General features: G+C 46.1%; 1 protein-coding gene across 1 annotated transcript; it reads left to right on the top strand.

The window, feature by feature from the left end:
• Positions 1-505: 505 nt before the first annotated feature.
• Positions 506-15,123, top strand: PRSS54 (serine protease 54). Its single transcript, XM_014827373.3, is given in 6 exon segments — positions 506-544; positions 546-594; positions 4,447-4,618; positions 9,972-10,230; positions 10,823-10,954; positions 14,293-15,123. Coding segments are annotated over 6 exon segments (1,188 nt in total). The 5' UTR covers positions 506-508; the 3' UTR covers positions 14,833-15,123.
• Positions 15,124-15,165: the final 42 nt, after the last annotated feature.

Raw genomic sequence — 15,165 nt, 5'->3', positions numbered from 1 at the left:
TATTGCTGAGGCTGTCACTATGTAAAAGTACAAGCTGTCATCACTTAAAAGAAATCCCAGCATTCGAGCCAGCAGAGTTTGGCAGGAGGGGCAAAACCAGGGTGGGCTTGCACTAAACCCCTGCTTTTTCTTTCAGCAGCATTTTATGGCTACAGAGTTAAGGCAAGGGTTGAATTCCACAAGTCAAAAAACAACCCTTTTCTGAGCCCCAACTCTCTGAGAAGTCCGGGGACCCTGGCTGGATTGAGGAGAAAACCGACCAGTGTGGGCTGCCTCCTCTCCTTGGGCCACATTACGAATCCTAACTGAATACCTGTGTCAGGCAGCTGGTCCATCTCTTTACTGCACAGAACCAAGCACTAGGGACGTGACAGGTCTGTTCCCATGTCTTGGAAACTTTGTCAGTCGAAAGGAAAGAGGCAGGGCCTCTGACACTGGGGGAAATGACCACTTTGGGGAGGAGAGGAAAAAGCCTGTGCGTCTGGCTGTTCTGTTTCCACAGCTGCCCATGGTGTCTGCGGCGGCTCTCTCTGGGGATGGCCGAGATGAGAGGGATGCTCTTATTACTGCTCTGCGTCTCCCACTCTTCTGCCAGTGAGTGCCCTTCTTTCCTGTGTAATGACTTTAGCTGGTCACGTAACACGGCAGGGGGAAGCGTCCTGGAAACGTAAATGGTCGGGAGAGGGACCCAGGGGAAGATGACCCAGCGCTTTGCCTGGGCAGCATGTGTTTGTGGTGGGAACCAGGCAAAGGAGTGGAAAGTGGGGCAGGCATGGATGCAGGGAACTGTGGCTTCCGCAGCCTGATGTCAGGGTGAATTCTTAGGTGAGAGTGCCATTAGGAAAATAAGCCTTAGGCTAGGGAGAGGCCCACTGGACAGAGGGGTCGGAGTGAGGCCTGGCTCCCCACTCACAGCCCCTGCCCTGCTCTTCCTGGGGCACATCCCTCCCCCAGGCACTGTCAGGTGGGGGATGTCCTCCCGGCGCCTGGGTGGGGGCCTGTGACGCGTCTGCTCCACCTGGGAACCAGGCCCTGCCTGAGTTTCAGCATTGTGGTTCCAATGATGCCTTATCATTAGACCAAAAGAGTATATGGCTAAACTGCCCCCCAGTTGCAGGGATGGTCCTGGGAGCAGGGAGGTGCCTTGGAGGCTGTCAGGGCCTCAGTCAGCAGAAGCAGCAGCTGCAACCCCCTCCCTCCCTGACATCCAGGTTGTCCAGGACTAAAAGTACAGCCCAGAAAGGGGCAGATGGAGAGGGAGCATCTGAATGAAGCAGACTCTGCCCCCACCTTGCTGCCACCCCAGCTAGCTCTGTCCTGTCTTCCTGGAGTTAGATGGGAGGTATGAGAGCTCCCCCCAGTACACACACACATATACTTACCACACACACACACATCAAGCAGAGAACCCCCTACCTTCCTAGCCTATTCTCCTCCTCACAGCCCCAAGGAGACCCAGGGATGCCCAAAAAACACAGAAAGGGCTTCTCCCCTCTTAAAAGGCCTTGGGCAAGTGACCCAGGGCCAACATATCATCTCGGGGGCAGAATTCCTCATTACACGCTGCCCTTCCAAGGGTTTATAGGGTCCAATGATCCAGCCATCTAGAGCTTTGAAAAAGCAAAAGTCATCACACACCTCTAAGCTCTTGTTGGGTGAGGAAGGATTGGTTAATGCCTTGTTCACCATAGACTGCTGATGTCCCATGAGAAAACCAATATTCCTGTCTTTGGTGATTCAGAAGCACCTGGAGGCCTTATAGACATCATCTTTCTAACAACCAGCTTTGTCACTGTCCCAGCAAAGTCTCTAACTGTCGATTCATAGAGATGTTTGGTCACACGATGCCCTATCATGGAGAGGTCTGCTGTGGTCCTTTAATGATGATACTGAACGTTACAATCAACTCTAGCCTCATGGTTTGGAAACTGTATTTGGTGCTTGCTCACCTCAAAGGTCACCCCCTGGGAGAAGCCGTCCTAGACTTCAGGCTCTGGGCAGAACCCATGCCCCCTCCTCCGTATCCTCTAGGCACATTCCTGGTGTCACGAGTCTCTCTGTATGGCTATCACTCTTCAGCGTGTCTGCCTCCTCTGTGCACTGTGACCTCCCCCAGGGCGGGGACAGCCTCCTGAAATCCTTCCTTGGAAGCCCAGCCCCTAGCTCAGCGCCTGGCAGGGCTGTGTGTACAGCTGGATGAAGGGTGAAAAAGTAGCCACCGGGGGCCGGCCCCGTGGCTAAGTGGTTACCTTCATGCCTTCCGTTTTGGCGCCCCAGGGTTTTGCCGGTTCAGATCCTTGGCACGGACATGGCACCGCTCATCCAGCCATGCTGAGGCGGTGTCCCACATGCCACAACTAGAAGGACCCACAATTAAAATATACAACTGTGTGCCGGGGGGATTTGGGGAGACAAGGCAAAAAAAATCCCACAAAAAACAGCCACCAATGATCTGACCTAGTCGGCTGTTGGCACCCATCACATGACACCCAGGACTCAGGGCCACCAATTTAGAAACAAGCACTGGGGACTCGTGGTTTGGGATTTACAAACAGCAACCAGAGCAGTGGTTTACACTCCAAAAAAAAAAGGAATCATCCATTCTGCCTTGGCTTTAGCATTATCAGTCATGGGGAAACAGCTTGCAAAGCACCGGCCCGTAACCTCACCTCACATGATCTTTACAACTCCAAGGGGTGCGTTACCCCACATTTCAAAAGAGGAAATTGAGGCCCAGAGAAGTGAAGTAGCTCACCCCAAGTCTCACAGCTCAGGGGCCAACTGGACTTGGGACACTGCATCCAGTGCCTTCCTGAAACACTAGTGGTTCTGAACCCTGAATACACATTAGAATCTACCCAGGGAGCTTTTGAAAAATGCCAGTGCCCAGGCGCCATTGCAGGGGCTGGGCGGCAGCTGGAGGCAGGTTGAGAATCCTTGCACTCCACTCTGTGTAGATGAGTGGACTCATCAGGACAGGGCATACCTGCGGGCGAGAGCAACATGGGGCGGCGCGGGGTGTCAGCAGCCAGGGAGAGCAGAACACCCCATGTGGACGCCATCCTATAAGGGTGCCTGGGAAGTAGGAGGCTCAGCTCCCCCACACCGGGGTCTTGACTTTGAAGGGTCTTTCCCATCCTATCATTCTAAGATTCTCCATGATTCTGTGAATATGGAACTTTGAAAAAAATATGGGGCAATACAGCCATCTTTGGCCAACCCAGGATTGGCAAAGGGAGAGTATTATTTAAAACTTTAGTCAACATTTAACTGTCATTTGAAACAAAGTCCTTACTGCCCAAGAGACTGTCCAGTTGGAGGTGACCCACTCAAGGGCTTGGGAAGGCAAAGGCCAAGCAGGCCTGGTGGGGGCCAGAGGCAGCCTCCACCTGGCAGGACCTCTGAGCCCCTTGACAAGATGTCAGGGAGTGCTGGCGGGCAGAAGGCTGCTGTTCATTTACCAGGGAGCGTACGGGTACCTACTGCGTGCCAGGCCCCAGGCTAACCCCTGGGGATACATCGGCAGGCAAACAGACACAGCGGGGGAGCTGCGCACACCAACAGTCTGAGCCAGGAGGAGCAAGGGCAAATCTGAGCATGTGAAATGCGGCTGGAACACGGACCGTGAGGGGTTCAGAGTGTACGGAGTTTGGATTCATCTGGACGGGCCCCAAATCCTACCAGCTGTGTGACTTGGACAAGCGCTTACCCACTCTCCAATTCAACTTTCTCATCTGGAAACTGAGAACGACAATGCCCACCTCTCATTCTGCTGGACGAATTGCACGAAGTAGTGTTTATCAGCAGTTCTCAAATTTTTTGATCTTCGAACCCCTTTATACTCTTAAAAACTAGTGAGCACCCCAAAAGAGTTTTCGCATATGGAGCTATATCTTTCCATATTTACCATATTAGAAAGTAAAACTGGGAAAAATTTAAAACACAAGAATACACAGGTTCACACACTCTATTAGCCATGAAAGTGACGACATCATGCGGCATCTGGAAAATTCCACTCTTCACTAGTGAGAGAATGAGAGTGAAAAAAACAAATTCTGTCTTAGTATTCTTATGACAAGAGCTTTAACCTTGCAGACCTTGGGAAGGGTCTTGAGGACTCCCAGAGTCCCAGACTGCACTTGGACCACTGACGTATGTGAAAGGTTTCAGATACCGCCTAGTGTGCACTGCTGAGTGCTAATGGATGTGAGTGATTATTGGTAGCCTGATGTTATTTTGAGATTCAAAATGCCACCTGGAGTCTCTTATGGGGAAGACGACCCACTAGGAAAAGAAATGGGGGTGGTAGAGTTAGTGGTGACCAAGATGGGGAGCCAAGAGGAGGGGGCAGCCAGCAGGAGAGGGGGTCCTGAGGTCTGGTGCTGTGGCAGCCACAGGCCACCAACTCCTTGCCCCAACAGTGAGGCCTCCACACCCCACCTGCAGGTTGTGGCATCCAGGATATCAACGTTATGGAAACTTCCGAGGAGGGTTTGGTCAACAACAACGAGTTCCCGTGGGTGGTGTCACTGCAGGATTCCCTGTATACCCACCTGGCTTTCGGCAGCATCCTCAGTGAGTTCTGGATCCTCAGCATCGCATCCGTCTTTCAGAACAGGCCAGTACTCCTGTCTTTGGGGCCCCAACAGCCCCCCTGGGTGGGGGTCTCTGCTTCCTGCTTAACTTGTGAAGGCTGGGAAGGTGGATTCCTGGTGACAGGGCAAGAGGGCTTTTTACCAGATCAGCCCTTGCTCTGCCATGTCTAAGGGTCCTAAAAGCACCAACTGCCAAGGTTGGCGCAGCCTGGTGTCTTTGCTGTGAGGACTGCCAGCTGCGCAACTGCAAAGTGAAACAATTGTTCCTCCATCCTCTACAGGAAAGATATTCGTTCTCATTTTACTGCAATCACAAAGGCACCGACTCCTGATACTAGAGGTCTCTACTGTTTATCTTAAGTGAATCAATAGGAGCCCTTATCTTAAAACACTCACCTGGGGCCTTAAGAATGTGACTGCACAAATATATGTACATAGAGAAAAGACTTGAAGGAAATACACACATTTTAAGAGCAGTTGTCTCTGGATGCTCAGAACGCACAGGATTTCTGTTTTCTTCTTTGAATCTCTCTATATTCTCCAAACTCTTTATAATAAATGTGCATCTGGGGCCATCCCTGTGGCCGAGTAGTTAAGTTTGGGCGCTTTGCTTCGTCAGCCCAGGGTTTCGCCAGTTTGGATCCTGGGTGCGAACCTAGCACCTCTCATCAAGCCATGCTGAGGCAGTGTCCCACATAGCAGAGCCAAAAGGACCTCAACTAGAATAAACAACTATGTACTGGGGGGCTTTGGGGAGAAGAAGAAAACAAAAAAGATTGGCAAAGATTGGCAACAGGTGTTCACTTGGGGTCAATCTTTAAAAAAAAATAAATAGAAGAAACACTAACTTAAAAAAAAAAAGAAAAAAGTGCATTCTTTCAAACCAGAAAAAAAGAAACAATAAATGTTATTAAAGGAACAACGTTTTTTGTAAAACATCTCATTTTTTGACCCAATGATTTCACTTTTGGGAATCAACATTCAGGAAACAATTTCAACCACTGGAAAAGTTTTATGCACAAAGTTGTTCATAGGATAGTTAATAATACACAAAACACTGGAAACATAATGCCCAATTATCATGGATAAATATAGTATATTACTCTTTTATATATATAACATATAATATATACCACACATAATACATATTATATACAATATGTAGTCTATAAATAGTATACATAATAGTATTTATATTGTATATTATATATTAACTATTACATATAGTATATTATATATTATTTATACAGTATATATTATATTTATATACACACAGAGTATGGGGAGAGAGTATAATTACTACAATTGGATAAACAAATTATAGGATAAATTCTATATAATATTTGGCAGCTGCTGAATTTTTTAACATATGATTTGTATTTTTAAATTGAAAACACATGAATTTAAATGAAAATGCATGTACATAGTATAATGTTCGTGAGAAACCAAAGAGTATACGATGAAAAGCAGCTCCTTCCTTCCCCCGCCCTTCAGTCACCAGTCTCCCTCCCTCGAGCCATATTCTGCACCAGTTTCTTGAGTAGTCTTCCTTAAATATTCAACACGTTTATGGATATCTATGTACCTGTAGATCATCTATATTGATTCTTCTATCTATTGACAGAATTTTCTTTCCCCCTGCATTGATCTGCTAGGGCTGCCCTAACAAAATGCAGACAGGGTGGCTTAGACAACAGAAATTTATTTCTCACCAACTGGGAGGCTAGAAGTCCAAGATCAAGGTGTCTGCAGGGCTGGTTTCTCTTGAGGCTCTCTCCTTGGCCTGCAGACCACCACCTGCTTGCTGTGTCCTCACATGGCCTTTCCTCTGTGTGCATACACTCCTGGTGTCTCTTCCTCCTCTTATAAGGACACTAGTCCTATCGTATTAGGGCTCACCCTTGTGACCTCATTGAATCTTAATTACCTCCTTAAGGGCGATATCTACAAACAGTCACATTGGGGTTTTGGGCTTCTCCTATGAATTTTGGGGGGCACAATTCAGTCTATAACTCCCCCATTACAACTGGTAGCACACCATAGACAGCATTCCACTCTTAGCTTTTTTCACTCTGTCATGAATGTTGGGAGATCTTTTCTTATCAATACATAGAGAGCTACGACATTCTTCTCATCAGCTGCACAGTATCCCATGATAGATGTACCATAATTACACAGTCTTCTAACAACGGAAATTTGGGTCACTTCCAACCTTTTACTAGAACCAAAAAACACTTCAGCAGATATCCTTTTACATATGTTATTTCGCACACATGCAAGTAAACTGTACCATGCATAATCAAGGAGTGGAAAGACTGGGCAGAATCTTGGGAGCTATTGCCAACTAGCCCTCCAGAGAAGTTCTGCTTTTGGGGTGGCGTTTTCATGACGGCTGTTTTCTATTTGGTCTGCTGTCTTGGTTTTGATTTCCTCTTTGACTCTGGGTTTTATTAAAGACAGAGTTTTCAAATATCCAGGTGGTAGGGTGTTTCGTTTGTTTTGTTTTCTGGCATGATTTAACTTTCAGTTATATGACGTGGTAATCTATTAGGAATGTGTTGAGGCTGTCCTTGTGGTCTACCATGTGTGGTCCATGTGAATATTTTCCACAGGTAAATTTAAAAGTTCATTCTCTGTCCTTGGTGTACAATTTAACATATAAAATTGGGGGAGGGAGTCTACTTGATCTGTCCTAGGCTGACCGGGGAGAATTAAAATCTCCTATCATGAACAGGCTTTTGGCTTTTTCTCCTTCTATTTCCTGGAGTTTTTGCTTTGGGAACATTGTGTTGCTTGCTGCAGATATTTATAACTGAGGTCTTCAGTGTAGACTGAATTCTTTCTCATCATTAAACAGCCTTTCTATGTCTTATTTCATGCTCTTTTGCTCTGAATCGATGTTCAGAATGAAACTCCTGCCTCTTGTTTTTATTTTAGGTTTTCTGTTTTTATTGCTTCTTGTTTTTCTTTTTATTATATGGCCTTTGTTTTGTTTTGTATGTCTCTTCTGACAAATTTGAAAAGTTTGAGTTTTCATTCTGGTGTTCATCTTAGAGCTATAATTTCACGGAAAACACCTAAATCTTCTGTCTCATTCTGGGCAGTCCTCTCTAGCCCCACTACTGTGCCCAATGCCAGAATTCCTGTCCAGTCACTTCTTCCCTCCTCCTCCTCCACCACCCCCAATTTTAATAGATTATGTGCTTTAATGTTTACAATTCATATACATATTTGCACACCCTATTTCTTCATATATCAGCTATGAATAAATATGTTTAGATTCCTATAAAAGATGAGAAAATTGGTGTATATACCCACCTCTGACTTTCAGCTTTAGTTACACCATTTGATTATTGCCAGGGTTTACATTATTACTCCAACCTAAACTTTAAGAATTTTTTCTTTTAATTTTAGTCCAATATTATAATGAATTCCATACTTACCAACAGTCCTTTTGCTGGATTTTCTCCATTCAGCTCTAGAATTGGCTAAAATTTGTCTTCAAGTAATTTCTTAAAGGGGTCCCAAGAACTGTGTTTCCTTACGTACAGAATTCATGGTTCACATCGTCTTTCCTTTTGAAGACTTCATAGACATTACCTCCTGGCTTCTGATATTAAATCTTGCTGTGAAGTCAGAAGCCAGTCTGGTTTTTTCCTCTATAGGTGGGTGACCCACATTCTAGTATGCCTGAGAGAGACCTGGTTCACACCTATTATCCTAGTATCCTGCTGGCAGTGTCCCCTTTCACTTTCACAAGTTCCCTGGGTTAGACATACGTTAGATGGCCAAAGTTAAGATGACAATCTGTTTTTGTCTGGATGTCCAAGGGTTCCCTCTTTGTCAATGAAGTCCAGCAACTTTACTAGCTATACTTGACCTCTCCCATTTGCCCCTCCAGATCCTCTCTCTACCCTTTTCTACCCTGCTGGCTCCCAGGAGGCTGACCTGTGTGGGTTACACCAGTGGGTGCTCTTGCCTTCTGGGTCCAGTTGGGCTTGGCCAAAGGGAGCACAGGCAAGAGATCAGAGGGAGGGAGGAGAGTGAGGTCAGGGTCCTTATTCCTCTGAGGGATACTGCAGACTGCTTGCCTCCTCCAGCCAAATGACCCACTCCCCACAGCTCTGTCTGACCACTCCCTCCCCTCACCTAGAGCCTAGAGTGGTGCCAGCACCCTGTTATTACATCAGCAGGGAGGTGCATATGTCAACCAGTACCCAGCATACTGCACTATCCCTCGTGATTTCCACACATCCGGCCGAGACCTGTGTAAAGAATGCCTTTATTAAACTTTCCTCATTCTACCTTATTTGAGTATGCCATCTGTCTCCTGCTGGGAGATGACAAGGACATGTCTCGGTGTTGATCATTCTGTATTGCTACTTCCCTAGGATGTGCAGTACCCTTCCACTGGAAATTCAAGTCTTATTTCCAGAAAACTTTCTTAAATTATATCTTGAAATATTTTTCCTGTGTTGTTATTTTGGTTACCTTCCTTGTGGTCTGCTGACTCTCCATTGACTGCCATATTTGTCATTTTCCTCTCCAACCTTTAAAAATCTTCATTAAGGTCTATTGCACTGTAGTCACTTTTCTCAGTCCTACTTTCTGTGTCCCTTAGTGTGTTTTCTGTGGTCTCTATTCTCCTTTATGCTGCTTCCATATTGGCCTTCATTTTGGTGATGGTTTTACTTCTTTTCTCTCCACTTCCTTGCTGAGCAGCATGTTGGACCAGCTTTTTCTGACTTTGTGGCACCGGTGTCATCCCAACTCCCTGCACTCCTGGTGTCCTTCACTGCTTTTGTCAGCCCTTCCTCTGGTTCTGAGGTTTGGGTTCTCCAGTTTCTCTTAGTTTTGTGGTGTTTGCATCTGTTTCTTCTTCTCATGGGTTTTTGGGTGATTCTCAAGAGGAGAAAGGGAAAACACCCAACTGAATTGCATCATTATTAAAATTAGAATTTCTCAGAAGTGTATTTACAGAGTATACAACATGGAAAGATGCTTGTATTAAATGTTAACTGCTAAAATCAAGAGTCGAGATTGCATCTTTGGTATGACTACAACTATGTAAAAAAAGAGAAAACTATGCATAGAAAAAAAGATAATCAGCCATAACATAACAAATTATCTTTGGGTGGTGGGACAAATGATGTTATACAAAAGAAACCCCTAGATTCTACGGGCTCACAAAGGAGGTCACAAGCCCAGAGGTTCAGAGATTTCCTGGGGACTGGATCCAAAGGGGTGAGTAAAAATTAGCTCAGGAAGTTGAGTTAGATGAATGTTCCAGGCCAAAAAATAGTAAATATGAAAACAGCAATGTGTGAAGCTTCCTTGGTAGCTTGGCTTCTCAAGATTCCCCTGCTCTCTTTCTAGGAAGGATGCTGTTGTTATAGTTGGAATAGCTAATATGGATTCCAAAGTGATTGCTCACCAAGAGTATCCAATCAGTACCATCATCATCCATGAGGACTTTGATAATAAAACAATGAGCAATAACATAGCCCTCCTGAAGACAGACACGGCGATGGAGTTCAACAACCTGGTCCAGTCCATCTGCTTCCTGAGCAGCGAGATGCATGAGCCACCAGCCTTGTGGAACTGCTGGGTGGCAGGATGGAATCCCACATCTGCAGTTAATGCCTTCCTCCTTCTAGTGGAGGCTGTGTGTGTGCTAGCAGTGGGGGTGACCTACATGAACCGTTTTAGGCGTTAATAATTCAGGTTGCTCGAGGTTCTAGAGTTGGGCTGGAACTCTCACCTAATTAGTCAAGATTCCCAGTGCTTGCCCTTTCTTTGGCCATTCTTATATTTGGTCCTTTTTCTTCTAGTCCTACATCAAAATTGGAAGTACACAGGCAGCAGACAGCCTGAAATGAGTGCAAGGTTATGGAGGGGCCAGGGGACATTATTCCCTGAACTAGAGCTGACTATCCTGTTGTCCAAGCCTTCCTTGTGTTCTTTTATGCCTGGGTAATTAACAAGGAAATGTATTCTCTATAGATGTGGAGGAAAGGTAAATATGTTCTCTGCCTATTTTCACATTTAAGTTCAAAGCGAAGGTAGTTTTCAGTAAGAATCAGACACAGGATCTGATTTGTATGGGGAAAAGGGGTTTATCAGAACATTTTCTACTCAATCCCATCTGTACACAGGAGTAGTCGTTGAGTTGACTCAGGGGATGTCGTCTTGTTAATAATTCTTGGGCTCTCTGTTGCATGGTCCAGACAGGAAAACACATGACGATGAGTATCCTGAGGAAAATCTCTGTGAAAGACACCTACCCATGTCCCTTACAGAAACTCCAGAAAACAGGATGTGGCAATCACATGGAACAGGAAACAGACGACGTCTGCTTGGTAAGAACATGATGGAGTAGAAGCTAAATGCTGGGAGTAAGCAAGCAGTGGTCACTTCAAGGGGATCATGAACTCCATGAGGGCAAGGACTGTCACTTGGGATTCATGGCAGTCTCCAGGGTGAGTAGCACTTGGCAGATAGCAAGTGCTCAATAAAATGGGACTAACCAGCCCCATTTTCAGTGTAACATGATTAAGCATGGCTAAGTCACAGATGTTTTTTCACTAGCTGACAGTTTGAAAGTGTGAGTCCAAACCAGGCATGCAGATACACTTTGAGCATGTCTACAGTGTGGGATCACTGTTTTCAGCTTCTATGGAACCTGGACTCTGATGCTATCGCTCATCAGTTACTGAGGGTTTTTTTTTTCCCCCCTGTAAGAAGCCCTGCCCTCCACCTGGATGAGGACTGTGCAGATGTGGTTATCCTACCGCCTCAGGAAAATGTGTAGAACTCACAAACACCTGTCCAGGCCCCCTCATATCCACACCTGGAGAGAGTGTGGCTTACCAGGGTCACACAGTTATTTAAAGTTAACAAAGACGAGAGAACCCAGGTCTATAGATTTCCAGGCAGAGTTTCTCTCCTCTGCTCTAAAATTGTCTTTCCAAGATGCTGATCACCCACTCTCTTCTGAGTAACCCTGAGGATTCTCTGACGGGGAAATATTTTTTCCAGAGGATCTAGGGAAAGTGTTTCCAGAGAAAAAGAAAAGGAATACATATAGGCAGACAATTCTTTCTAAAAGTCATTTTATTCTGAAAGCATGAAGGACTGCCTTTCATTAAGCAATAAGCCTGCCCTTCCAAAGCTGGTTCAAATTTACGGAGCACCTACTGTGTCCCGGGCTCTCTGCCAGGTGGAGGACTGTACAACTTCTTAAATTAGACAGTGTGTTAAAACACAGAAGATGTCGCTATTTAACAAAATCCTGCCATCAGCCATTCCAACCATCTATTATCATACTATACCAAATCTAAAATGCTGTCAGTTGTAGAAGCCACCATATTTTATGTAATACCAAGAAAGAAAAAAAACTCTGCTAGTTAAACTCTGATATCAACCAATTAAAAGACACATCACATCTCAAAGATGTTAATTTTTTAAGAGCGTCTTAGATTCAGTGGAATATGGTGAGCTGCTTATACTTAAAATGATCACCTCTTTAAATCCACCTGCAAAGTTCAGATTGGTTTTTAACTTTTTAGCACACATGTAGACAGTCCTTTCTTTTGAAATGTGCTTGCAAACTGTCTCAGACAAATAAACGGAGACTAGTCTAGCTAGGATCCTTCCCTCTCCCAGTAAAGGTGTTCTCATGTCCAGAGGTCCCCAAAGCCACACGCCTAACACATGGAATAAACCTCCCAGGTTCAGTATCTGCCTAAAGGGTCCCCAGAAACCCAAGAGCAGAATCGCTCTGGACTCACCCCTTTTTTCCCCCGACAACTGTTAGGGCTTCTGCTGAATGAAAGGTTGAGGATCACACAACAAAAGAGCCCCTCTCTGCTGAGGCTGCTCCCCTGGGAGACAAGACAGGGCTGCTCCAGAGGAGCATCTGGGACTTTTTGTCTCAGCTGCTTGTGCTTCAGAAGTTGTAGCCCCACAGGTTATGGGGAAGAGGAAAAGCAACATATTCTGCACGGCATGGAATGGCAACTTGCAAAACCATGCAACAGCCGGAGACATCTACCACACAATCATTCATCAAAATATTTGTCCTGAATTGCATTCTTTTTCTTCCTCAAGCTTATAAAACCACAGTTAAACTGGGAATGGGACTGGTGAAAGGAAGGGAGATCATGCCATTCTTGGCCAAGGAGCCTCTCTGCCCCAGGCAGACATAGTGGGGTGCAGACAAGAGCCTGTTCATCAGGCCTAGGATAACCAGCCAGAACTCTGGGGTGAAATCTACCCTCTGCCATGTGGGAGCACTGGGGTGAAAACAGTAGATTGTGAAAAACTGAAAAATCAAGAGTTCTACACTAAAACATTCCTTTCCATCTAATGAGAAGCACAGAGCAAAGTCCAGAATGTCATCCTCCTGGGTCTGGCCACGGGACTACCAGGGAATTATGGCAGCCTTGCAGAGCAGGCTTTCCTGCTGCCCTGCTCGCAGAGTCGCTCCTTTCCTCTCTCATTCACCTGCATTTCTGTTCTTGTGTGGCTCCTTCTGAAAAAGGCAGGCTTAGAGAAAGAGGATGGGAATGGGCAGGGGCCGAGGCGGCCACTCCTTCGCCTCTCTGCTTCTCATTGTGGAGTCTGTTCAGATTCTTTCCCATTGTCAGGTGCAACCCCCACACACACACCCCCCCCCATACCCCAGTCCAAACAGCGAGAGAAACTAGGTCTTCTAGCCAGGCAGCCACACAGGTCAAAGGCGGCTGGCCAGCATTTGAATGACAACCCCCCTCTTGGACCAAGATGGACCATGGGATGGGGGTATTCCTTTAAGAAAAGACCTGAGGGACGAGGAAGGTAAGGTAAAATTATACCTAGTAGTTGTCTTGTTGCTTTTCCCATATTTCTCAACTTTTCATATAAAAATGATGGCCTGTTCTAGAAACCAAGATAATAATAGCTAAATCTTTATTGCGTGCATACAGTGTGCCAGGCACTGTGCTGGCAGCTCTGCCTGTGTTACAGGAACTAACTGTATCCCCACTTTAGCTCAGAGAGAATTAGGTAAATTGCTAGGGTCACAAATCTAGCTTAGTGTGCCAAGCTTCTATGCACTCACTGGAAGGGAGAGAAGGTCTGTGTGGCAGAGGTCCCGAGTCCCAGAGGACCACTCCTATGGACGCAGGGAAGGCCGAGAGCCTGGGCAGGGGCTGGCGAGCAGGCACACTCACAGGCAGCTGCTGGGGTGGAAAAGCTGTGAAGCGCCCGTGTGCCCCCAGGGAAGTGTGACTCTGACTCTAGCAGGACTGTGAGTGGGAAGGAGCAGCTTAAAGAAAGGATGGAAGCAAAATAGAGAAGAGAATGAAAAATGTGAGCATTCCAGGCCAGAAAGGAAAGACATATCAACATTTGAGGAGTGACAAACCAAAAGAGAGGGAGGATTTAGTCAAAGTACTGGGAAGAAAATGAAAGGTGAACCAGGAAGCTACAGGCAAACTCCAGAAGCCTACAAATGATCTGTATAATAAAAGGAAAAGTCATCTCCTTGGAATTTGTGGTGGTGGCTGCCTAGATTGGAAAACAGTATCCTATAATTTACCCTATTTTCTGTGAGAACCAGTGTAAAACATTTCTAGAACAAACAGTAAATTGCACAAGGATATATTAAAAAAGAAAAGTTTTTCTGAGACCTCAAGCCTTCTGTCCTCTGTCACAGGGAGACCCAGGAAACCCAATGATGTGCCAGCTCCAGCATTTGAATCTGTGGGTGCTGACAGGAATCCTGACCCAAGGTGGGGAGCAATGCCCTGGCCTCTTTCTGTACATCAGAGTGGAAGACTACAGCGACTGGATCACGACCAAGACTTGGGGGACCAGCCTTCCCCTGTCTTCCCTCAACCCCCGGGAGAATTTGATTCCTTTTTCCAGCCACTCCTCACGTGCCGCTGTGACACAGGAAAAACATTCTGGGCAGGAGCAGGTTGGATGGTCCCAGGCAAACTCCCTAGGACAAGAAAGTACCACCATATATTCATGGCCAGCAAACAGCTCTGGAGAGAGTCTAGACTTTAGGGAAAAGGGCCTAAGGGAATCAGTTGGCTCTCCTGACACGGCCGGACAATCCATGTACTATGACTATTACGGTGGGGAGATTGGGTCTATTTCAGGTCAGAATAGGTTATATCAGCCCCAAGAAATTATCTTGTTTTTCTTTGTGCTTGTTTTCTTTTGCAATGCTATCTACCCTAGGAGCTAACTCTCCAAACTGAGGAATAAGCTCAGAATGCTGAGTGCCAGGCATTCACCGTGCTGTTTGGTGTCTGTTTTTGACAGTTATATAACGGGGCTGCCACAGACTGGCCCAGGGCACATACTGGGCTGGCTCTCCCTCCTCTGTCCCACTCCCCCATGCAGGAAGGTCACTTTCATTTGTGCTTGTGAACTAAATGTGGGCTAACAAGTGTCAAACCATGAGAGTGCCCTGTGGTTCTTTGAGTATTACCCGTTCCAGGGGCCAGGCTGTGAAAACACTCCGCATGGGCAGACATGGCCTGGGAGGTGACTGCCTGCCTAGCTGGAGAGTTGGGGA

Source organism: Equus asinus, chromosome 28 (genome assembly GCF_041296235.1).
Source record: "Equus asinus isolate D_3611 breed Donkey chromosome 28, EquAss-T2T_v2, whole genome shotgun sequence".
NCBI classification, from domain to species: domain Eukaryota; kingdom Metazoa; phylum Chordata; class Mammalia; order Perissodactyla; family Equidae; genus Equus; species Equus asinus.
Note: the sequence above shows the minus strand (reverse complement) of the source record. Positions and strands in the feature narration are given on the sequence as shown.